Source organism: Mytilus trossulus, chromosome 9 (genome assembly GCF_036588685.1).
Source record: "Mytilus trossulus isolate FHL-02 chromosome 9, PNRI_Mtr1.1.1.hap1, whole genome shotgun sequence".
Taxonomy (NCBI): Eukaryota; Metazoa; Mollusca; class Bivalvia; order Mytilida; family Mytilidae; genus Mytilus; species Mytilus trossulus.
Genome location: NC_086381.1, coordinates 25,233,094 through 25,259,669, shown reverse-complemented (window position 1 = coordinate 25,259,669; position 26,576 = coordinate 25,233,094). Strand labels below are relative to the sequence as shown.

At 33.2% G+C, this 26,576-nt stretch overlaps 1 protein-coding gene across 3 annotated transcripts in view; it reads left to right on the top strand.

Moving 5' to 3' along the window:
- The window catches only part of LOC134685371 (uncharacterized), a 68,770-nt gene extending 43,708 nt beyond the window's left edge, over window positions 1–25,062 (top strand). For 2 of the 3 annotated variants that reach the window (XM_063545077.1, XM_063545075.1), the window contains 8 exons: window positions 8,281–8,571; window positions 12,122–12,445; window positions 13,246–13,596; window positions 14,249–14,791; window positions 16,880–17,146; window positions 17,809–18,105; window positions 21,436–21,715; window positions 23,240–25,062. In XM_063545077.1, coding sequence (XP_063401147.1) covers window positions 8,281–8,571; window positions 12,122–12,445; window positions 13,246–13,596; window positions 14,249–14,791; window positions 16,880–17,146; window positions 17,809–18,105; window positions 21,436–21,715; window positions 23,240–23,699 — 2,813 coding nt within the window. In that variant the 3' untranslated portion in view covers window positions 23,700–25,062. The remainder of the gene's footprint in view (window positions 1–8,280; window positions 8,572–12,121; window positions 12,446–13,245; window positions 13,597–14,248; window positions 14,792–16,879; window positions 17,147–17,808; window positions 18,106–21,435; window positions 21,716–23,239) is intronic. The other variant, XM_063545076.1, reaches the window with a different exon arrangement.
- Window positions 25,063–26,576: the final 1,514 nt, after the last annotated feature.

The window sequence follows — 26,576 nt, the reverse complement described above, 5'->3', positions numbered from 1 at the left end:
CGATGCAAAGACCCTATAAGTGAATCAATATTAACGCCAAAATATGCAATCTTGAATGACATGACAACAGTATCGTAACTATATCCCTTCTTAATAAGTATATTTAAAGGTTTTGTTAGCTTCTGAGGTGAATACTGACATTTTTGTGCTTTATAAAGAGTATTTTCATAAAATATTGGATGTGAAATACCTGAACGTATAAAAAGTCTGCATGTTGAGCTATATATACGATTGATGTCCTTATACCGATGATAAAATTTAGTAAATGTTTTGACTAGTTTGTGATATCGAAAACGCTGGTGTAATAATTTTTTTAGTAATACATTAATTTCTCTCGTTAAGATCTAAAACATTGTTACACATACGAGCGAATCGTACAAGTTGAGATATATAAACACCGTAAGATGGTGACAAGGGAACGTCACCATCTAAAAACGGATAATTAACAATTGGAAATGAGAAATCATCTCTTTTATCATAAATTGTAGTATTAAGCTTTCCGTTAATGATATATATATCAAGATCGCGGAAAGGGCAGTGGTCATTGTTAGTATTAGCTTTATTTAAAGTAAGTTCAACAGGATAATTTTTAAAATGTATCACTTGATCGTGCTATAAATAACACCAGCAGATACAACTGCAATAATTTCAGAGCTGAATGTACAATAGATTTATACCTGCAAACCAGTGAGGCCAATGATCTATTTTTGTACAATTCTTGCACCACTTTCCCAGGATTAGAGGGAGGGTTTGGCAGCCACTAACATGTTCAACCTTGCAACAATCTGTATGTGCCTGTCTCAAGCCAGGAGCTTGTATTGCAATGGTAGTCGATTTCTGCTCTGATACATATTTGATTTTGGTTCATTATTTTGTACATTAATAGGGCCGTTAGTTTTCTTGTTTGATATTTTTTTGTCATTTTGGATCATGTTATAGCTGACCAAGTAGTATGGGATTTTCTCATTGTCATGGCTGTACGATGACCTACAGTTATTAATGTCTGTATCATGTTGTCTCCTGTATCATGTTGTCTACTTGGCAATCATACCACATCTTTTTTTAAATGAACAATGCATGGACTCGATAATATGTTTTTATACGCCCTGGACGGGACGTATTATGGTATAATGTTGTCCGTCCGTCCGTCCGTCCGTCCGTCCGTCCGTCCGTCCGTCCGTCCGTCTGTCCGTCCGTCGTCCACACTTCGGATAATAACTCAAAAACACCTTCATCAATTTCCATGAAACTTTAGTGAATTGTTTATATCTATTGATGTAAGCTCCCTTTCGTTGTTTTTTTTAATAGTCTAGCGGATATCAGAATAATTGATCACTTTATGGTAAAAGCATGAAACTTGGCAAAATGAAAGATTAAAGGGTATAAACAAAATTCAGATATGGAGCCACGTAATAAAAATCCAATATGGCCGCCAAATTCAAGATGGCCGCCATAAGTATAACATTTTTCACTTGATGAAGTCTTTCAATTCTAATGAGTTCCAAAGATGTCAGAAACTTAAGGAAATACAATTCAGATGTCTAAGTTTTACCATATTCGAATGTATACACCATTATTATGTGATAGAAAGTTATCAAAGCAGTAAAACTGATCTTTTTGATATCGACAAAGGGTTACAATGTATCACTTTTACCTGGGTACGAAGATAATATTTTCAAAATGGCGGCAATATTCAAAATGGCGCCGTTTAACATGTAAAAATTTGACGTTTGTTTTTGAATATGATATAAAATGATTAAAAAATAATGGATCCAAATGCAGGGTAATCAAAATAAAGCACAGTCTCAATCGGTTTCTCTTTCACAGTCCGGTGAGCATTTGCATAATGCTGTGCATTTTAATGCTGCCTTTAAGCATTTACATGCACCTCGACATCCTTTCTTACAGCCACAGTGGATGAGCTCTTGGCATGACATTGAAGCTTCAGCAAGCACAGACCAGAATGGTACCCAAGTACCATCAAGTTTTTGCCAACCAAATAAATCTGGTGATGGCATACCTGGATTTGAAACTAAACAATTTCCCCAAATAACACTTCCTTGGTAAACTGCACGTTTCGTATGTTGAAGAAGTGCATCTCTTGTTGGAGGAATATTGTCTATTGTTCTTGTCTTTTGTGTGAATAACTGTTTTCTTAACTCATTCACCGTATTAGCTGTACTAGACCGATCATACAAAAGAACAACATACCGTTCTATTACTTTCAACACTTTTAAAATTTCAACTTCATTTGGATTCTCAATAATCTGCAGAAATGCATCTGACAACTCCTCATATACGGACCATGTGTCCCAAGCTGATTTCTTACCTTTCCCAGAAAAAGCTGAGACTGTGTCACAACCGGTAAAGGCATGGAACAGTGGAAAGACTTTCGATTTCAATGGTCCTAGAGCAAGGCACAATTCATGAACTGAAATATATCGGAAGTTCTTTCCAGTGCCAAAACCTATCCACAGCTGTTCAATTTGCAGTCTGTTGAAACAAGAGACAGACAAGACAACAACATCTGTGTCAACTGTTCTGATCAGTATTCTGTTATGGCCTTTCAGGGAAGCATCTAAGGCATGCAACAACATTCTAGTATCAGCTTCCTCGTGTGAACATGGGCTTAACAATTCATAGCTGTGTCCTGCAGTATTTCCAAGGGCGTTGATCTTGTCAGTTACTACGATCTCATTGTCGATACCAGCACTGGTTATTTTATCAGCGAGAAAATGAAACAACTCAATTTTATTTTCATCTAGACGCAAGAATTCCTGCCAATTTCCTGGTACATTCGTTTCATCTTGAACTCGTCTTCGAATACCTTTCCCACGTTTTCCTCGAGTAGACGCCTTTAAGCTATTGTCAATGTATGTGTCAAATACAATGTCAATTCTTTGTACATTTTTTCCAATATTCTGAATATACGGTACAAACACTTTTAAAGCGTATTCATTAAATGATTTGACATTGACAGGCTTGAGCATATTAACAACTGCAGATCCATCAAGAATAACAGAAGACACTACAGGTTGAACATCTGTTGGAGGGGTTAATCTCTCCAGACATTTTGAAAGAAGGTCAGCTTTTGTTCCTAGACGTATAGTACCATTTTGACTAAGCGATGGAGGGAAAGCATGATTCTCATGTCTGAAGAAATCGTCAAGGTTTCCATCTCTTGATTGACAAGCAATATACAATCTTGAAAATAAAGAACAATTACTTTTCAAAGCCATTAGCTTGTGATCTGTCGTAGACGTTTTCTTTGCCGGAGGTGGTGTTTGAAAAAGTGGTAACTTATTCCTCTTGATAGTATTAAAGACAGACGTTGTTCGATCAACAAGGCGTTCTTTCGTATACTTTTCAAACTGTTCTTGTCCCAATGATTCTATTGTGTTAACAGTTTTAACAACTGATATGTTAACAATGTTCTTCGAATCTAATACAAGCAAATCCTTACTTGTCTCTAAAAACGGATTTCCAAGATCATCAATTACATCATACAAAGACACAATGTCATTTCTGAAAGATTCTTGAAAGGATAATGTTTGTTCATGATGAAGTTTATTAGATGCGTTAGTGTTCACAAAGCATTCAGTGACATTTTCAAATTCATTTACCAACCTAGCCATTTCAGGCCCTGCAACCATCCATCTACGAAGCGCCCCTGGATTTTCCGTCAACCCAACAGCACCACCATCTGCTTTAACACAAGCATTATTTTGTTCGTGGGCTTGATCAATAGCCATACAGGAAAATTTCTTCTCTGTCTTGTTGACAACAAAGTTGCCGTCAAGGAATGCTCTATGAGTTTCTGGGTTCGTTTTTGGTAACTGAACCATATCACGCAGATGAATTGGTAGCCATCGTGAATAATTGGTGTGATCCAAGGCAAAAAACCAAGGAATGATCTTTGAGAGAGCTTCAATATATAATGAAAAGTTAGCCTCACGTATAGACCTTATAAATATTAATACTGTCAATTCAAATCGGAGAGTTATATACCAAAATTTAAAATGAGGAGATTCTTTAGATCGTTCCAAACACCACTCTTCAAATTCTAAGGTAACCTCATCATCCCTCAAAATATCTTTGTATTGACAGTAAGCATTTGACAATAGACGGTAAAGTGTGCATGCTGTAACTTGGTGTGCTCTACGTGTTTTTGTAACATGAGAAGCCTTTAGAAATGAATCAGCTGTACCTGGTGATGTAACCTGTGCATTTACTAAAACACTAGTCCATCCACTATCTTCAAGCCAACTACCAAGTGCTTTGAACGCAGCCATCTCTATGTGTAGGCCACCGAACATCATAACAAAGTGATCCTCACCATATATCTGAGGCCAGTTCCACTGTATTAGTTTTGCTACAGTGAAAAGAGGTTGGTCAAAAGCAACAACTGGCGTTTGGCCAGGATTTAGCTTTCTAACAGCGCTACGAATAATGTTCAATGAGTGTCGTATCATTGCAACAGATTTTGCTTGCTCATGAAACAGAGGTAAAAGGGCAGACACTGCTGGTAATTTATTCCCATCTGGCAGGACTGCAGCATGATAGGCGGACCATGAAATATTTGTACCCACTGTAGCACTAACACTTGAATTTTCTGCAACATGTTTCAGCCATTTGAATTCCCCTTTTAATGCAGCTGGGAATGAGAACATATCAATTGAAAGTTCTCCTTCAACTAATGGAATATCTGGTTCGTTGAATCTTAGTACAGCTGGTGGAAGGTTTGAATAACTCTCTGGTAAAAGAGAAACTCTCTTTGACTGACATTTCAACATAGTTTCAGATTGGTCCAATGCTTGAACAACGCCTTGAGCATCCTCTGAAATATGTTGGAATAAAGATATACCTGTACCATGGAATGAGTCTTTTGACGATATACTGCTTGGATTGTGATCAATGTTGTCTACAGCAGATGAAGTGAATACATTTTGCAATAGATTGGTAGGGCAAACAATACCTTCTTGAACATAACGACGACAAGCATCATTGGCCATTGAAGTAGAAATTTCTAACACTCGATCGTAGGAGACAGACAGTCCAAGTTTGAAGAAAGTATCTACTAGATCACGTTTTCTAGTCTTACAGTGGATCATGACTCCCAAATAAACACAAACTGGAGGTTCATGATGTTTCATGTGACGGTTTGATTGTTTCTTTGTACAACTATACATCAGAAGCTGTGCTATTGTTAATGTCGACTGAGAATAGGAACGGTCCTGAATGTTGGGTCCAAACTGAATCATACTGATTAAAGAAAGCAATGACTGGGGTACAGAAGCTTCCTGACATCCCTTTGGGAAGGTTCCTTTGAATTCTGAATTTAATGAGAAAATATCTTTACGAACAAACGTAGCTGCTTTAGATATGTTGACAAACTCATTATCAAAGTCTTCTAAGCAGACTCTCTTCAGTGCAGGACCAATGTCATCTTTGAAAGCAAGAATGTTTTCACGGCCTTGTTTGTAAGCATCTAAGTCTGGGAAATTAGATACGATTCTGTCTTTTAGTCGTGAACTATTAACTCTACATGAAACATCTGCACCTAGACATGTGATTCTTTCCGTATACAGTTTACATAGATCTGACAATTTGTAAACACTTATGGTCTCATCGCATGACCTTGTCTCATTTATATAAGAGACAAGTTCTGAAAATGCAATGCCATGGATTTGCCTTTCTTTCTTAGATTCGACATTATCATTTTTCATTTCAATTCGAGATGCACGATTATATAGGGAAACTAAACATTTAGAGTGGTACTTTGCCTCCTGTGCAATTAGATCACCAGCACTTAACTTTGCAAGCAACAATGTGTCGTTCAATTTCACTGCACATTCTCTCACACGTGTATCTTGTCCAAATGTTGAGGACTCATGAAGGGCTTCTTGGCCATTTTCATTACAGAAAAAGCACACAGACGGGTTACTGATAGACTGAACGGAAAAGCTATGTCTAGTCTTTTTTTTAGATGTGGTGGCTTCATCTATGCTCTCACGTAATGTTCGTTTTTCTGCTCTATTTAACTTTGTCCTGTTTAGTTTTAAGTTGCAAGATTTATGCCAACATGCCTTGTGATCAATAAAAGACTGAGCTATTCCAGATCCCTCATCTAAGTTTTCAACGCACACATTAATGCCTTCAGGCATTAATCGCAATGCATGAAACTTCTTAATATTGTCAGCTAAATATTGATAACCAGCCCCAACATTGAGACGTTTAGAATCAAATGGGCATATCAGTTTTTCATCTATAATTTCTTGGCATAGGATGCAATTTGCCCAATCAATATTATTTGATTTAGTTGGTTTGTCATATTCTACACTTGATACCCTGAATGTCTTTTCAGTAGCCATGTTGTAAGAACTATGATCGTAAATTTGTTTAAATATTCCTTGTGGATAACTTCTGTATGCCAGACGCGTGTTTCGTCTACAAATGACGTATCAGTGACGCTTGAATCACAAAAGTCAAAAAGACAAACAAAATGTATGTAATTCAAGATGATGACCTGAAATCTTGAAATTTTCGCAAAACTCAACTATTTGTTAATTGTTAATGGCTTTCCAGATAAACACGATATAATGTTTAAAAATAAGACTTTTGGCGGCCATTTTGAATTTGTCGGCCATTATCGAATTGTTTTCCATATTCAGAAAAGATAAATTAGCATCATATTTAGCAATATACAATGTTTTGTGATTTTATTTTCAATGTTCAATTTAACTAATTTTTTTTTATTCTGCCTAATGACTGTTGGCCGCCATTTTGAATTTGTCGGCCATTTTGTGATTAGTTTTGATTGTTCAATATTCGTTAAAGATTAATAAGCATCATTACTAGCAATATGCATTGTGGTGTGCTTTTATTTTCAATTGATAAATTATACCTTATTTTTTGACCCCGTCTCATGACTGTGGGCGGCCATTTTGAATTGGCGGCCATTAAAGAATTATTTTTTAATTTTTCCATATTCAGAAAATATTAAATACCATCATTACTAGCAATATGCATTGTGGTGTGCTTTTATTTTCAATTGATAAATAATACTATATTTTTGGACTCAGCTTCATCACTGTTGGCAGCCATTTTGAAATTGGCGGCCATTGTGGATTTTTTTTTGATGGCTCCATATCCAAAAATGTTTATAAGCATCATAACTAACACTGTGCAAAGTTTCATGCTTTTACCATTAAGTGATCAATTGTCCCAAAATATTGGACTTAGCTGCTGGACTATAATTTCAGATTTTAAGTTTTGGATTTATGGGGCTTTATTCATAAAAAAAGGGGGAATTTTCAACACTTCGGACAATAACTCAAAAAGGCTTTCACTAATGTCCATGAAACTTTGGTGAATTGTTTATATCTATTGACGTAAGCTCTCTTTCGTTTTTATTTAATTTCAGATTTTAAGTTTTGGATTTATGGGGCTTAAATTTATTCATAAATAAAGGGGGATTTTTAACACTTCGGACAATTACTCAAAAAGGCTTTCACCAATGTCCAGTAAACTTTGGTGAATTGTTTATATCTATTAATGTAAGCTCCCTTTCAATTTTTATAAATTTCAGATTTTAAGTTTTGGATTTATGTGGCTTTATTCATAAAAAAAGGGGGATTTTTAACACCTCGGACAATGACTCAAAAAGGCTTTCACCAATGTCCATGAAACTTTGGTGAATTGTTTATATCTATTAATGTAAGCTCCCTTTCAATTTTTATAAATTTCAGATTTTACATTTCCGTGTTATGAATTTTTATGCTTAAAAAAGGGGGGATTTTTCAAATCTTAAACTTTCACAAAATTTTATGTATGGATGAAAAATTAAGAAAACAAACTTAGTTAAATTTGAGGTAGCCTTAATAGTGCCATTTTTTTTGTGCATTTTTAAGCGCAGCCCTTTATTTCTTCCGTATTTCTGTCTAGACGTTATCTTATTAATCATCGAGCTATCCTCCGAAGACTGCCTACGGCCATTTAACCCGATATCAACATAAATTTAGATTTAACAGATATTGCCATGTGAAATTGGATTTGTATAAGTCTGGTTGATTTCAAATTGTAAATTAAAAGAATGTGTATCATTGTTGGTACTTATATTTTATTTTTTTGGTGGATAGTATCAGTCAACCCAAGTGTTCATTCATTCGAAAGAACACATAATGCACGTACTTTGATTTGCTAACCGTACTTCTGTGTTCATAAAAGGTCCTAATGTAAAATGTTTAAAACAATACCAATATTTATAAATTTAATCTTTAGAAACTGATGAAGAGAATTCGGAACTTATGAAGACCATAGACTTTTTACTCTCGAATAAAGCCAACGTAAACCACAACAAAGAAGGTTGTGACTCTCCCTTAATATTAGCAGTAAGAACGGAGAATGTTGAAGTCGTAAAAAGAATTCTAAAAGCAAATCCAAATATGTTCTACCGCGGAAAAGACCACTTGAACGCCATTGAGATTTGCTTGACAGTTGCTGATGATTTGCATGTCACAACGATGGGACCTGCTTTTTCGAAAGATGGAGTCTTGGGCATGTTAGCAAACAGTAAGTGTTTTTAATTTTCGAATACTTTCATATATTCACATTAATGGTGTCGACATGCACATTATATAAAAAAGTCTAAGAGAAGAAAAACACAGAGACTATCAAAAGAAGGTTGAGAATCAACATTGATCAAGACAAGGATTTTCCCCCTTATATTTACCCCTCAATTTAATGTCCCCGTTTAGTGTTTGGCTCCTTAAGTCGTTATGTATTCAGAAATCTTTTTTTTTTTAATTAACCGATTAACTGCTTCTTTTAAAATTTAACAGGAAAATGCTTATAAAGCAGAAAAACGGAGTGTTTAAACGTGAATTTTATTCTTGAATAATTTGTTTACGACAATATAGCTAAATGTTACATGTTTGTCAAATTTACAAAACGAAGGGGACAAATGGGACTGTTTAAGAAATAAAAAAAACACCAGACAACACAATGTGCAGCAGGAAGAATCCCAAGTCAATAGAAACAACAAACATTCACAAGCAATTAAAAGGATCAGCAGCAAGAAAACACCTATTTTTTAAATCAGCTGTTCCTGCCAGTGAGACCCTTCGAATTGCTCTTGATAAAAATGATTTATAAAATCATGACTAGTGATCAAACTGAACACTATAACGGGTTTTGTAAATTTTCTGTCAGATCATTAATCATAAGATTAAATTTACAGATCACTCTTTGTTTTGCTGTTATTAAGACGAATTATTGATACAGAATATGTATTCAGCCTTGTATTCACATCACTGGTGAATCAATCGGTAATATCTGTTGTAGAGTTTTCACTGGTTCAGTGGTACTAATAATATAATTATTTCTATGACTGCATCCTACATTAATTTGTAAGATCATCTACGACGGATAATTCAGCTGATCTGTAAAAACTCCATCTTCATCGTCAGTTACGACTGACGAGGAAATATAACACCTGGCCACCGAACCCTTATGGTGGTAGAACTTAAGTTAGCTAGTGGTTTAGCGCGTCGGGCACAGTGCAAGGTGATTTGGTGCCACGATATCTCAGGAGCATGAGTTCTAATTGCGGTCAGGAAAGAACAAAAAAAATTCTTCTGCATATTTACAGATCTTTAGACAATGTATATATATCCTTAAAGATCTGATAAACAGTGAAACCAGTGGATACTATGGATGATACTATGGAGAACATAATGAACATTTGATAGTGTTATAGACAAACTGTGAATATTCATATTAAATATGAATATTTGGAGCGTTTTCAGCCTTATTTTGTCCCCCTATTTTGTGCACAGTGTGAACAAAATTTTAAAACCTTTAAATACATATCTTTATATATACAATTCTTAATTCAAAACAACGTTCAAACCTATGATTGTGTTGGATTAAAACCCTATTTTTGTTACATATATAAACGCATTGTATAATCTTCAATCATAAGAAAGTACAAAATCTATAAGAAAGACGGTAAAATGTTGGATTAGTTAACATGTCCTGCAGTTGTTAACAAACATCTTTGAAATTTCACACTGTTATAACACACATACTGAGATCACACCATTTGGGTTTAGTTTGTGTTGCCCAATCTTTTCTGTATGTTTTGGTTTGTATATATGTAGGACTCTAAAGTGCGACGGTACTCTAAAGTGCGATGGTACGCTAAAGTGCGATGGTCTATGCTAAAGTACGATGGTGTCTCACGCTAAAGTGCGATGATTGTTTGTTCGCTAAAGTACGATTGTATATCACGTTTAAAGTGCAATGGACCAAAAGAGTGATTCGAGGGATTAAGACATCGAGGTTAAAAAATAGTCTATTTTCAAAAGCTAATATGCTAAGGTATATCATATGTGATAGGCTTGATAATTTACCGGCAGGCTTAAGTAATTGTTTCTAAACTTAGAAGACCGACCACGTAATAATTGCTTAAAGGGTAATATATGTGTCGCAAAATATCATATTTCATGTAAAATGATTTTTTTTAAATTCGGAGCTTATTGCATATTTGGATACTTAGTGTAGATTGCCGTTCACACTCATGTAACAACCTCTCTTACAGTCGTCATTGTAAATAACTAATACAAAATTCGTTCATTATCGGAATATGCAACATTTATTAGTATAAGATTTAATTTGAATGCGAGAGAAAGGCAATGTTCGCCGAGCTTTCTCCTTTTTCGTAGCGAGTACAAATACATGTTTTATTTTCCTACATAGTACAGAACAAACTAATGTTTTATCAGATAATTTATAATTCACGCATGAAAACATGTATCTCTATGTTATCCAAATCTATTGATCAAACCTTATCCCTCTAACTCAAACTTTGAATTTAGAAAATTAATTACAAAACTTAAAATCAGTGATCATTCATTATTGATTGAAAAAGGAAGGCATTTTAAAATTCCTCGCGAAGAGAGACTTTGCAAAAAAAAGCAAGGTACTAGATGATGAGAAACATTTCTTAAAAAATTGTTCTCACAATTCAAATATTAGATTAACATATTTTAATTGCATTAACATAGACAATAATTCATTTGCTAATCTCATTGACAATGACAAAGTTATATATATACTTTACTGATCAACCCCAACACAAGTGAATAAACTAAGATCCTTTTTTAAACAAGTTAATGGGACTGAGGAAAGGGGAGCCTTTAATATTTACCTGAATTTGTATATATATATATATATTGAGTTACTTAGTTTTTGTCTTTATTTGTTTTTGTTTTTATGTCTCAAACTGTAAAGTTTATATGGCAATAAAACTTTGAATTGAATTGAATTGAATTTAACCGACGTTACTTTCATTAAAGTCGACACCATTTTAACGGAGATCGCAAAGAAAACTGCCACATGAAAAATGATTTAAATGTGTCCGTTTGCTTCAAATAGAAGCAGGATAAGTATGCCGATACTATTTTGTATTTATATAGTAAAATGGTCGACTATAGAACACGAGTCCTTCTTCCAGCACGAAAAAAAAATATTGTGTGCTTCAGCCGACAAAGAACGGTTAAGTTTTAACCAATTACTAATAAGTCATAAACATTTGGTGTAATTGTTGTTAATCAAATACTCCTAATCTATCTTCCGGCATGTTCATTTTCGGTTTGTATGTACGACTGTTAACGTCATTATCAAACTACGTTTATAACGTCTATATTTTCGCGGACCATCCGACTTTAGCGTAGACTATCGCACTTCAGTGTGACCATCGTACTTTAGCGTCCCCATCGCACTTTAGAGTCCTACATATATTTTTTGGGTGGTTTGTTTATTATTGCCAATGCATTGTATACTCGTCTTCAAGTTTGATGATCTCTTTGGTATCGTTCGTCTTTCTATTATATTGGCGTAGTGTAATATTGTTTGAGGAATTGACCCGTTTCTATGTGTAATAAAAAGTAATCTTACAAAAAATACCGCACGCTTACTACAGTATGTATCTAGCTCATTTAAACGTCATAGGAAGTTTGCATGAACTTTCAATTTGCTCTTCCTGTTATGTTATTGTTTTCAAAAATGTTATGGATCCGTTGTCTCAAACATCCCAATCAAATATGACGTTATGTTTCAGGGAGACTGGAATGCCTGAACGAGTTAGTTAAACATGCAGATTTTGGGAAAAGAAAGGAACATATATTTTACGAGTTATTTAAATTTTTACGTCGCTTTTTTAAGTTTGATGAAACATTAATTACTAATATTTGTTCACGAATACTTGACTCTGAACATACGATCAATGTTAACTTTGCGAAAAATGAAGAGGATTCGCCTCTCATTTTTTTTTGCAAAAGAAGAAATGTAGCTGTGGTTGAAAAGCTGCTTGGTTGCAATGCTGATGTGAATCATGCTGGAATAGGAGGAGCGACTGTTTTGCACCATGTTATTGAAATACAAGGTGATTATGAACTGAAATTGTAATAAGAAAATATTATAAGCATTCTTAGAAACAGTTATTTTCACAAGACATTAAGATTACAAATCAACGCTCTTTTGATAAAAAAATAAAAAAAATCCAGTAATTTTATCAATCAATTACCAACAAAAACTGCTTTTATAATTCATATTCCTGAGAAAAAAGACCCATTGTTTAATGGTTAATTGATTCATTGATTGATAGAAACTGATATTTCCAGTAGAAATTAGTACATGTATATCCAGGGCGATCGGAGGTTATCATGAAATGAGTGTAATCTTGTTTTGTACATGCCTGTCTTTATTACAATAAAATTTCAATATAGTGTCTGACAAGGTAATAGCTTATTAGCAGCATAATCAATCAGGGGCGGATCCAACCATTTTAAAAAGGGGGTTCCTTACCCAGGACAAGGGGTGGGGGGAGGGGGTCCAATCACATGTTCCAAATCAAATTCATTGATCGTCCAAAAAAGGGGGGTTCCAACCCCCTGACCCCCGTTCTGGATCCGCGGCTGTCAATCATAAACATAAAGTGTTATTCTGAGTCGCTGCTTTTGGTTTTTTCCCTCATGCTACTTTACTTAGTTTACCACAATTCAAGAGAAAAAGATCAAAATCGAATCATTTTTATTTGAAGGTTATCAAAGGTACCAGGATTATAATACTTAGTCGATGCTCTTTCCGTCACTTTTTGTTTTGATATTCTATAAGTACTTTAGTTAAAAGGTTATTTATGAATTTAGTTTTAAATGTGTAATTTTATTCAATTGTTTGAATCAGATAAGGCCACAGCTATGTCCATGCTAAACTGCCTTCTGATTGTCAATCCTTTGCTGGACAGGAAGGATGTTAAAGGTCAAACAGCTTTGGAAAAGGCCATTTATGTTTTTGACAACAATACAAACAGTTATATAAATGAGAATGATGCAAGAAACAACGTTTTATTGACTTTGATAAAAAGACTTTTAGATGCCGGTGCAGTTACTGATCATGAAAAATTAGGAAATGTTTTAATGAAATGTGCACAAAAAGGAGATTTCAAAACAATGGAGATTCTTATTTGCCATGGAGCTGGCTTGGATTATAGAAATGTTTTTGGGCAGACGGTCCTACATGTATGTTGGTCAGAATGTAAGTAAAATATTTGACAGTTGACAGCTTATGTTCCTAATGGTACCATGTATGGATAGTTTTAATTTTACCTTAGTCGAATGATAAGACTCGTTAATATATAACAACTGGACTGGAACAATTTTTTTACCATATTTTTTCAATAATCATAAGATTTTGTTGAACATAAAATACTGTTTAACGGTTTGCTTTCTGCAATAAAAGGTTATAAACATTTCGATTGAACTACTTGCTGTTAAAATCCTCTTAAACATCTCTATATTTTGACCTATACGTTTTGCTTTTCCAAAATCGATAAAAATTGTCTACAGTTTAAGTTTTTTTTAAGGTTTCTAATTCACAACGTACGAAGTGTGTCTTTTGAAAAACCAGACAGATATGATCACTGTATAATTGTTTAGCGTGTCAGAAAGTCGGTCTGTTTTCCATGTTTGTTCCGTTCATTACACATGATTGAATTTGTTTAACAGTAAACGAAGGCCGTACTTTGACCAGTAATTGTATACGTTTTACAAATTGTGATTTTGTTGGAGAGTTGTATTATTGGCACCCATACAACATCTTCTTACATCTATATACAAAAACATAAATAATTAAACTAGATATCCTAAGAACTATTTATCAGTTATTTTTACAAAACTATTTATTTTAGCGTTGAATGGTGCACTGGATTTTCTCAAATGCTATGTCCAGAAGGGAGGCGTTCTTCACAATAAGGATAGAAATGGTAATTTACCGCTTACATCCTTATTGATAGCGAAATGTAACAACGAAAGCGCAGACACTGTTGAAATAGCCGAAATTTTCCAGTTCATGATAAAAAGCTCTATCAAATCTATCGACGACGGAGATAATCCTTTTCTTTTACATACTGCTGTCAGACATGGTTTAATCAGAACAGCAAGTGCTATACTTGATGCCACGGAAAGTGCAACTGTCGAAAACAAAGCACATGAAACACCACTTTATTTAGCAACGACTAGATGCAACTGCAAAGAATTAATCGATCTTTTGTTGAGGAATGGAGCTGACCCTAACCAACACACAAGCTTTAAAATACCCATTGTTTCAGCTGTTAAACAATGCGATGTATCAGCAGTTTCTACACTCATAAAGGCAGGGGCATCCATCAATGTAAAAGATCAATATGGTAGATCACTTCTACATGTATTGTATTCAGATATATCAACAAAAGGTTTGATTTATTATAGTTTTGTACAATTTGACTTATATCGTACTCATACTGTACATATATTGAATTCGAGGAACTCTTCTACTTTAGCAGACCCCACGAAAAGTACAGAAAACTATAGCAAATACTAGTATATACGGAGTGGTCACGGCAAAAAGTTAAAAACGAGAACAGCCCCAAAATAAAAACAAATAAAGTCAGCTCTGAATAAAAGTGATTTAGCTCATTTATTAAAGGGTTTACGACGTTTAACTACCTAAAAAATAGAGTGTTCATTACCAGAGCAACCACTCATAAATTAATTATCAGAAGATGAACTCGAAATAAAGTCCATCAAACGTTTCAGTAATTATATTTTCAAGGATCTACATGTATGACCAATTTAAAAAATAAACCTCCCCCTTTTTTGTTGAACCTTCTGAAAAGAACAGACAAGACTAGGAGTGTACCAAAGCATGCAGTCATATTTTAATTTGGAAATAAACACCCTCTATAAATTTATGTTTTTTATTTACATTTCCATTTGAATATTTAAAAATGTATGTTGCTATGGATTATATGTGTTTTTATTGTAACTGTTGAAGTCAGCAACGCTTAACGATGGTAATTTAGAGTTTTTGGTTGAAGAAGACTTCAAGTCTTCTAAAGGCCTATGGTGCCGACTTTAAAATCAGTGAACCTCCCTAGACCGCAGTTGTTTCTGTGTATTACAATTTCATAACAACTTCTGATTCCTGACACCGATTTTTACACATGAGTAAGCATCTGAATCATTTAATTTGTAAGTTAGGATTGAAAAACAATCACTATCGTAAATATGTACCCTTTTATTTATGTAAAGGATTAGATTTTATCTACATGAACGTTATTTGTTTACTTGTATCCGGATGTTTTAACTTTAGATATTTGTAGTACGCATGCGTGAATTTGGTGTCGGGACAACTCGCCCTGCTTACATGTTCGCCCTTGGTTTGTTCGTCCTGAGTTCTTTCGCTCATACAGTACGTTCGCCCTGTGTTCATTCTCTTTAATGTTATCAAGGACGTTTTATAATACATCCTTGCATTTATTAAAAAATATTAATATTAAGGGTATCGTTAAAAACTCTAAAACACGATTAAGCGAAAACCATCTGTTCCTTATTTTGTTCCCAAGTTAAGACAATCGTGTTCAGTCAATCAAATTCTGTGTTTCTCATGATGAAATAATAAGCCAATCAAAAACGTTTTCTCTGAAGATTATTCTAACATGCTAGTTTTTGAACTTTTTTTCATCTTGTTGTAAAATCGTGAACATGGCATGTGCATTTTCATCTGCAAGCAGGTTCTTACACAGCTTGAGGATAAAAGCATGGCTGATTGACAAAATTCAATGATGCAGTACTACCATAAAGATAAAAATAAAAAAAAATCACTAATTTATGTGACATAATACTTGTTGTAACATATGCTATTTTTGTATTCAATTAAATCATTTAAGGGACAATGTACTATTCTTTTTTTTCACAAAGACCAACAAACAGGTTGGGACCACCCCCCCCCCCCCCCCCCCCCCCATTATGAGTGGTGTCCCTTAATTGAAGGGGTTATATAACTGGTTTTTTTTTTAAAGATTTTTACCTCTCAAAAGTGGGAAAATTCATTATATTTAGAACAACTTTTCTAAATGAGGGGTCAAATTAATAAGGAAGATATAAGTTTATAAACATACTTGTGACATGTTTTGACCATTTAATACTTGATCGATGCAAAATGCTTGGGTAAAAGTTTCATCAAATAATATGAATATAAAGGTGCTAATTTTTTTACAGTGGGTTGTAATGTTCTTCCAATAAGGGTTCCTTTGTGTGTTGAAAAATTATTGAATTAAAGTTGGTTAACATGTATACCTTTATGACTTAAGGATGAGACAATACTTCAATAATTCTTTTATTAATGATTACAATATATTCATTAATGTGTCTTCTTTTTGTAGTTACTGATTTGTATATATTTGTTTTGACTGTAAACTTGTTTGAATAACTTCTCTTTCATTTAAGTGATATACCAAACAATAACATTTATTAATATTGTTCGATCAATTGTTTTGTAGGCTTATATCTTATGACAAAGTTGCTGCTTGAAAATGGTATAAATGTAAACGCAACAGATAAGGTCGGAAGATCTGCTTTATTTACGTTATTCCAATATGGATCAGAAGAAAGTATCTTTCCTTCATCATCAAATAAAAATCAAAAAAATGTTTTGCATTCTAAAGAAACAAGGGAAGATATGATTCCTGTGTTAGTTGGTAATGGCTTGAATGTTAATTTAGTTGATAAGTCTGACATTTCCGCACTAGATGGAGTATGCAGTTCAGGTCAGTGGTTATATTCAATTATTCAGTTTTCATATTTTGGTATTTCGTCTATTGTTTTACTTTATGATAGGCTACAGTAATGATATACATATATATCTATATATAAGTTACGCAAATCGGTCCCACACAGAAGCGTCCCTTACCTAAATGACAGATCGAAGGTTTTTATCACTGTTCAATTCTTTAGTTAAAAATAACTTTATTCAAATGCATATAAATGAGTATACAAGCGTTTTATTACATGAAGTCTATGTCAGTATTTGATCCGTGGTGAATATTATTTATATATCCCATGAACAGACAACATAAATGAAAATGTAAAATCAGATACACATCAAGTCACATTAAAATGTAGGATTTGCTGTCAAATTTTCACACTTAAAGGTTACGTTTTACATCTCAGTTAAATGTAAATATTCAAAATGTATGTAAATAGTAAAACGTAAAAGAAAATAAGAACAAGTGAATCCAATAAATAACAAGTTACATTGAAATCAGATGTATATCCAAACTCTATAATGTATAAAACACAGTAAAAAGAAGGCATAGGGATTACACAAAAAGGAAAAGATTTTAAAGCATGTATTTTTTAAATTTTTTTCGTCATGTGTTTGCATCTTGCAACTTTTGGTTTGTTTAAATCAGAACATCTATTTTACTAGGAATGAATCTAAAAGCTGGAATCGCGCTTCTTAATGCAGGAGCAAACCCAAGAAACAATTGCATAGAACAAGCAATTGCAAATTTTCCTGTGAAAAACCCAGTGTGGGTAGAATTCATTGATTTGCTTCTCCAAAAAGGTTGTGATCCTAATAAAATCAATGGTGATACATCGAATCTGATATATGTGGTATTAACAGGATTGAGATGCTTGGTAGAATCGCTCCTTAAACACGGATCAGACGTTAACTTTTGTGACTCAAGAAACAAGACAGCTTTACATTTTGCCTGTGAATTAGGTAGGTGTGAATAATTAATAAAAGTGAATTGTAAAATGTGTGAAATCTATTAAGAAGAATGCCGGTCAATTTAAGATGTTGTTAAACTCTACTGATTCCTTTTATATGCGACGACATTTCAACAAGTAAATAGAAAGGCGTTATGTTTGCAGGTTTTGATTTTCATTTTCAAGTTTTGCAGGTGCTTTAACAAAGAACGTTAACACAATTTAATTTAAAAACATATGGTCAAATGTAACACTTGATAATCACGCCTGGTTGACCATTAAATCTCAACCAAATGGTTGAGCGAGGAAAGAGTTTATTATATAGAGGGTTCAACAATTTTGACAATTGTTCCTGGTTGACAATTAGCTAGTTTGAAGTAGTATTTGAGAGAAAATCTCAACATGGTTCCAGAATATCACAATCAATATCAGACAATCGCGAGTGCCAGTAAACTTTTTCATGCCTGAACTATTTGGTTGAGATTTGATGGTTTACCAGGCGTGAAAATGGCCTTTTTGTACTGATACAAAGAGTTCTATGCAAACAAATTTATTTCGTTTCCTTCAATTGTTTATTTGTCTCTTTGTCTAAATGTTTCTTTTCAAAAAAGAATTATTCAGTCCTCAAGTATTCTTTTTTAATTCTAACCATAATGTTACGTATTTTGTACCATGTAAATATCATTTCATAGTTTTAGATTTACTATTTCTATGACCGCTAGCCCCCAAGGATGACTGGGGAAATGAAATATGGTAACTTGGTCTTCCCCACCGGCAGTCAAACGTTTGCAGAAGGGGGCGTCCGTTTGGTTGTGCGGAATGTATCAAGTTCGCAGTCACGTCAGAATGGGACGTTGAATCCGATGCCTCATATAAAAAGAGTGCCATGATCTTTGCACGTTAAAAACCCTTGCAGCAACTATTTGATGGTTCCGTAGGTGGCCTGTTGCGAGGCAAACTTTCTGTCCTTAAACAATATACCCTCATTTTCCAGTGTTTGTCCAAATTTCCCAAACCATCTGACATCATGGATGGCCTCTATTATGACAAGACCTACCTACTGTATTTATTGTTAACTTGTTCCCTTCCTGAACATGCATGAAATATTTGCCACTGGACGTAAAGCAACCAACAGTTAATCAATCAATCTATGATCGACATGCAAATTTTCATCTTACAAATACACAGAATGGAAGTGGCTAGGTACTTATATATACATGATACTAACATCAAAAGACACTAAGTAATGATCTGAGAGTTCTCGCAGTAACTGACAGCTATATTGTAGTTCAAAGCCACTAACAACTTGTAAAGAAATCATGCATCTAAGAAAAATTATAAATCAGTACTTATCCAAAATCCAATTGATTGAGTGTAAAGACGTTTTAAATATTCAGAGTAAAACATGACCTTGTGTAATGCTAGGATTCCGGTATCGACAGATTACAGATTCATAAATATGTATATGCAACAATAACATTAAGTTTGCTTCTAATTTACTGATAACAAATTATTAAAACAATACTAACTGATATAATCACAGTGTTGAACTGGTAATCTTTTAGAATAAGATTATTTATAGGATCGATAAGTTTACCAGGATCGTTTCCTAATTTCCGAGCACGGTAAACAACATTTTCCGTAAAAATGAGGATGTGCTATCCCGTTTGGAAAAACATACTTCAAAACCATATCTTAATATCTGGAAAATATGGAAAAATGTAGTAAATGTTTTAAGTGATTTGTGGTAACGGAATACCTGGCTTACTAATGAGAGGGATGAAAGGGGGTACCTTTCTCCTTTCTCTCATAGTCTTTACACATTTTTTCCTTCGTTCATTTTGGACAATTATATAGAGTTACATCCCTTTATAACTATATTGGTGTTTGTTGTCTCTAGCCCAGTGCTCAGAACTTTTGTGTTGACATGTAATACTTAGTATAATTGATATACCTATATTCATAAATATACTGTTAACTAAGCATTTAATGAAATTGAAATACTAATATTGTCAACCCCTAGAATAGATTACGTTGAGACGTAATTGTTTTCTCTTATTTTTGAGATATTGAGATAAGACGTGGCACGGTATTTGTCTATCCCAAATTCATGTATTTGATTTTCATGTTATATTTGTTATTCTCGTGGGGTTTTATCTGATGCTTGGTCCGTTTCGGTGTTGTGTCGTTGTTCTCCTCTTATATTTAATGCGTTTCCCTCGGTTTTAGTTTGTTACCCCGATTTTGTTTTATGTCCATGGATTTTTGAGTTTTGAACAGCGGTATACTACTGTTGCCTTTATTTACCCAAGCTGTCTGTATATAGAAACATTGTTTGAGTCGTTATCATTGTCGTCGTATCCCTGGCTTTGTCAACTTTCGGTTGTGGTTTAAATTTTCTCATCTTACCAGTTTATACGTAGTGAAATCTCATGAAGACATAACTTGGGAATGTTATTAGAATAAATAAAGAATGTAGCGGTGAAAAGAGTGAAGAAGACCAAAAGTAAAGGGAGGGGTTGTACAGAATTTAAGTATGAGTTAAAACTCTTAGAAGTTCGGGGCATATAAATGTTGACAAGATGCCGCAAAACAATATGGTTTGACCTTTAAATAAAAAATAGCACACATTTAGTCTTTAGTTTTCTATGACGTGTCTTCTGTGCTATTATTTTTCTGTTTGTCTTTTTATTTTAACCATGGCGTTGGCAGATTTTTTTCAATTTATGAGTTTGACTATTAAGTCTTTAGTTTTCTATGACGTGTCTTCTGTACTACTATTTTTTCTGTTTGTCTTTTTTTTAACCATGTCGTTGTCAGATTATTTTCAATTAATGAGTTTGACTATTAAGTCTTTAGTTTTCTATGACGTGTCTTCTGTACTATTATTTTTTTTGTTTGTCTTTTTATTTTAACCATGGCGTTGTCAGATTATTATCAATTTATGAGTTCGACTGTCCTTCTGGTATCTTTCGTCCCTCTTTTCAATCGAAGGCATATTGTTTTTGCGAAACTTCGTAGTAAACGTGTTACAATTTTAGCTATGGATAATAGCATTGTTTATGTGTACATAAGTGCAACCTATAACTCGTGCGTAACTGTAACTTCATTTAAAGGTATGGAATGATCAGAATACATATACCTTTAAAAGATCCTTTCACTTTCCCAATTGTCGAAAATGTAGAATCCGATTAGTTTTTTTTTTTTTTTTTTTTATCGCAAATGATTTATATATCATGTATATCTATTTGGAAAAAAATATTTTTAAACGGCATTTTTTTTCTGAAATGCTGCCTAGCCAATCCAAAATTGTTTTATAAAATTTCTAATGTTTCTATTATAGATTGGTCAAACTGCCGGGATGATATTGTTCAACTTCTAATTAAGAACGGGGCTAATTTGAATATTCAGACTACATCTGGAAAAAGGCCAGTAGATATTTTAGTGACCAAAATGGTGAAGGAAGTCGGATATCATACAGTGTCAGGTGTAACAAAGCGTGTCATTCAAACAGAAATTGATTTGTCATCATTGAATCGTCTTGTCTGTGGAGGAGCACAATTATGTTCTATTAAAACAACTGACAGTCTAGATATAGAAAGAAGAAACAGAGTCTCGGTTCAGTACGTACGATTACTGCTTTTAAAGATAAATAAGCATGAAATCATAGGATTATTTGTCTACATATTCGATAAAGTTTAATTTCAAAAAGTATAAAGAAGTTTTAAGATTTGTGATACAAATTGATAGTAGTACCGATTAAAACACTCAGATGAATTCTCGTTTTAAAAAATACACATACATGTTCTTTAGTTAGTTGTTCATTGATTAAATTTGACATATTGTTAAAAGTCTAAATGTTGCTTGCTTAATGTTCAATGCACTTTTGTTAATTTAACTCTTCCTTGACAAACCAATAGTGCTTTTGATGCCATCGTTTATTCAAACGTACCAAAACATTTGCGTATATAACTTTTGTGGTAAAAGAGAAATAGATTGAGCCACATTTATTAATCTGGAATTTGCATTTATAATTACAAATTGTCATTACTAGTGCGCCACATATTATACTTATTTACAATTTCAAGAAAAAAACAGGTGTTTTTTTTAATTAGTTGTTGCACTCTTTTAATATATGTTTTAATGGAAATATTATGTTTCTTATGGAATTGACATTAGATGGTATTTCCTACCTTTTATTGGTATGTTGGCAAAGGAACAAAAGCACGAAAATATGGTATATTCCAGCTGCTTGAATATCATTTCTTTTTTAATAGGCAGCGCTTCTGGTTCTTAGTCACTAGAATAAATAACTCTTTTTGATGATTTTATATACGCATTCGTCACTCAAAAATATAAATATAGCCTCTATATATAGCTGACGGATGTCCTTATTGGTATTCTCCCGTCCTGCATTCAACCCATGTTTAAAAAATTCAGATGTTGCCAATAATTGAGTTCATCATCGATACCAGGTTTTAAATTTAGTATTTGCGCCATACGCGCATTTACTTTATACCTTTTTAATTTTTCGTTTTGAAACATTTGTTTTTATAATTATTAAGATTATAACACAATGTTGACTTACTTTTACTTATCATGTCTGTTTGTTTTGCCATACAAGTGAGATGTTATTCACGGATTTGGATATACTTTTTGGACCTTTTGGATTATAGCTCTTCATCTTTTATATAAGCTTTGGATTTTAAATATTTTGGCGACGAGCATCACTGAAGAGACATGTATTGTCGAAATGCGCATCTGGTGCAAGAAAATTGGTACCGTTAATTTTATTATGCTATCTATAGAACCATGCTGAATCCACCATTTTTAACATATGAAAATGAATGTACCAAGTCTGGAATATGACAGATGTTATCTATTTGTTTTCGATTCCTTGATATAATGTGTTTGGGGTTATGATATAACAGTTTGATTGGGGACTTTACTTTTTGAATTCCCTTCGGAGTTCCGTTTTTTTCGGATATCCAATTCTTACAAAAAATATAAATGCAAATAGTAACATGGAAGGGAGTGCTGCAACTTTGTAGTCCTGATTTTTTGTGAATATACTTATGACATATTTTCCTCTGACAAATGGTCTAGGTTCTTTGTAGAAATAATTCAATGACTTTCATATTTTACAGGGACACAAAATTAACAGAGTCTTCAGGCTTGCAGAATTTAATAAAAAATGGATTTTTCAAGGCTGCAGAGTGTCTTATCAGATGTGGATGGGAACTTGAAAAGGAGAAATGGTTTGAAAATTTTGATTTTAAATCATTGAATTTATCAAATATAGACAAAGCAGGTAAAAGTTACAAGATAATAGGAAAGGAGAATGCTAAATCCGAATTGCAGACCTTAATCAAGAGTTCGCAGTCGGTTCTTAAGTCTTTAGCACATCGTTGTAGAGATGTTATTAGAAGGCAGCTTGTGAAGGCGTCAGCTGGATCGGACATGGAATCAAAAATAGAAGTACTCCCAGTACCTACAACGATCAAATCCTACCTGAAGTTTGTTGATTACTGTCACAATACAGAAGTATTTCAGCTGAAAAATATTACAAGGTTTAAGTATCTGTTTTTTTTAATAAGGTTGCAATAAATATCCACAAAACCGTTATTCTACAAAATTGAACCTACATAAAATAAATTTATATCAGTTCTTCAATTTCAAAACGCTGTTGTGGATGTCGTCCAGTTCGAAATTATTTGAAGGCTACTTTGTGGTTCTAGTCTAAAGTTCGTCAAATATAAACGAGAATTAATCAAATTGCGCTAGGATGTTTGAAAACCTTTTGTTTATCCTTATAATTATTGGTCTAGCTACAGAAATGGTCTTTATGTTGTATGAAGTCCTTGATGTTAAGTATATAAACTCATTAAAGAAAGATGAAAATTGTGTGTACCTTACGCATGTGTTGTCCGTAACAGATTTATCATGACGTGTTAATCACAAACGTAAGGTTAAGGTTTCACTAATGTGACCTATATCCCGGATTTGTAATAACATAAGCAACACAACGGTTGCAACATGTTTAGGATCTGCTTACCATTCCGGATCACCTGGGATCACCCACAGTTTTTGGTGGGGTTCGTGATGCTTAGTCTTCATGTATTGTGTACTATTAGATTGTCAGTTTATTTTCAATCCCTGAGTTTGACTCTCTCTGTGTTAATATCTTTCGCCCCTCTTTTAAAAAAGAAAAATAAAGCATTTGATTGTATAGCTTTGAGGAACATAAATTTCAGAAAAGTTTCTCAAAATGCAGATAAAAAGTATATTGATTATAGGTTTAAAATTCGGTAAGATTACAGTGAATTTAAAATTTTATTACAGTGAATTTAAAGCTACGACCATTTAAATTATAATTCATGTTCACAACGGAGTGTTTACTACTAGAAAGCCTTGATCAGCAGTGCCATTGACCCAGTGGTTGTAATTTAATTCCTCAATATAACATATATTAGTCATAATATGATAGTTAAATGTGTTGAAAGAATATGTGTTTTGCTTTAAAAAAAAAGATCTAGGGAGGTTACAAATATTGTAAAAGTGTGCAGGAAAATAAAGGATATTCAATGACTATTAAATACTAAATAATATTGCCAATGTGCACAAGCATTCGATTAAATCAATCTTTATTTTATTTTTAGAAATAGATAGGATTATGGAATTATTTACTATTAACTATTTGCAGTCAAAATTCCATAATCCGTTTTATGTTCCAACCTGCTCTTTCGACATGAACTTAGATGATGGAGGAATATCTAATGAGCCAGATTATTATGCTGAATCAGATGACAACTATGTTTACAGATGATTATGATGGCAATCATTCCGATGATGAATATTCTTTTTAAAACTGAGATAACAGAAAAAGTTATGAAACCATTTTTATGTGATTTTGGGAGTTTTTGAATGGAAATAAATGAATCTAGATAAATAAATAATGTGCATTAGACAATTAATAGTCTAACATTTTGTGAAAAGAAAATGTTTGATTAACATCATTAGGTTGAATATTTGTTCTTTGGATATAAATAACCAAAATGGATTAGAAAAATATCTAACCACATCTTTTCAATTTTCAGAATGTATATTTTGATATTCATAAAGTTTGCATTTTCTGTTGTGAAATATGACAGAAGTTAAACGATCAACTGTGGAATCAACATATTCAGGATACTAATATTTGTTGAATTTAATGGATAAAGATCAATTGCCAAATAGAATGTATTATGAAATACGAGTTTAATATAGAGCAGAATTCGACGAAACCACAATTACAAATATATGTAGAATTCGACAAAACCACAATTACGAATATATGTAGAACTCGACAAAACCACAATTTCAAATATATGTAGAATTCGACAAAACCACAATTACAAATATTTGAAAAATTCGATAAAACCACAATTACAAAATATATGAAGTATTCGACAAAACCACAATTAAAATATTTGACGATTTAGACAAAACAACAATATCAAACATCTAACAAAACAATGAATACATTTTTTTTTTACCTAAATACAAGAAGAGAAATAAACCTTAAGAATATACAAGTTTCTTATATACCCATACAAATATAACTGTTAGAAAACAATGAATTAGAATAAGCGCTTTAACTGTACAGAATTAAAAAAAAAAAGGTAATAGATCGAGTAATTTTTGAATTTTTTTCATTGTTTGTTGCAATTAATAATAATAAAACCACTGAAACTATAGCAATCGTAATTATAAGGTTAAATGATCAATTATGGTAAAAGTTTAAGATCGATGGAGACATTTCGTATGACTATATATGCCTACATTGCTACGGAAACTGTAATTGTGCTCCTAATACCCCCTTCCCATTCAAAAATATTGGAATAGCAAAATAGTATGGTAGGTCAGGCTGCAAAATTTCGATATTATTTCAATTGTCTAATGAGGATATGCATGTTTAAATGAGTAAAATAGTTTTGACTTGCGTACATTATTGATAAGACGTTTGTCTATATAAACTGTCTTAGTCATCTTGACAGCGAAACGTAATACTAAAGAGAAGCAAATATACCAAGTTAAATTCAGTCCAAAATAAACCGTCAACGTTACGGCCAAAACTGAATAAAGGCCGACAGTTGAACAATAATAGTACACAAAACGCAGCATAGAAAGCAAAAGACTAAGCAACACGAACCCTATCAAAACTAGACACCCTAAAGGGTGAGCAGATCCTTCTCAAAATGTGGCACCAATCGTGTTGCTCATATTTGTTCTCGACTGTTTATAAGTCTAATTCGTTAGGTCTTATTATCTCAAAAGTGGACGGGATCGTGGTAATGACATTCGGTACATAACTGCTATCATCTGTTAGAGAGATATTCCATAACAGTCTATAACTTCGTAATGGCGTACGGACAGTTCTTAAAGGGATGATTTCATCTTCACCCTATGGAGCTCTTTATTTAATATCCTTCTTTGATTAATAGC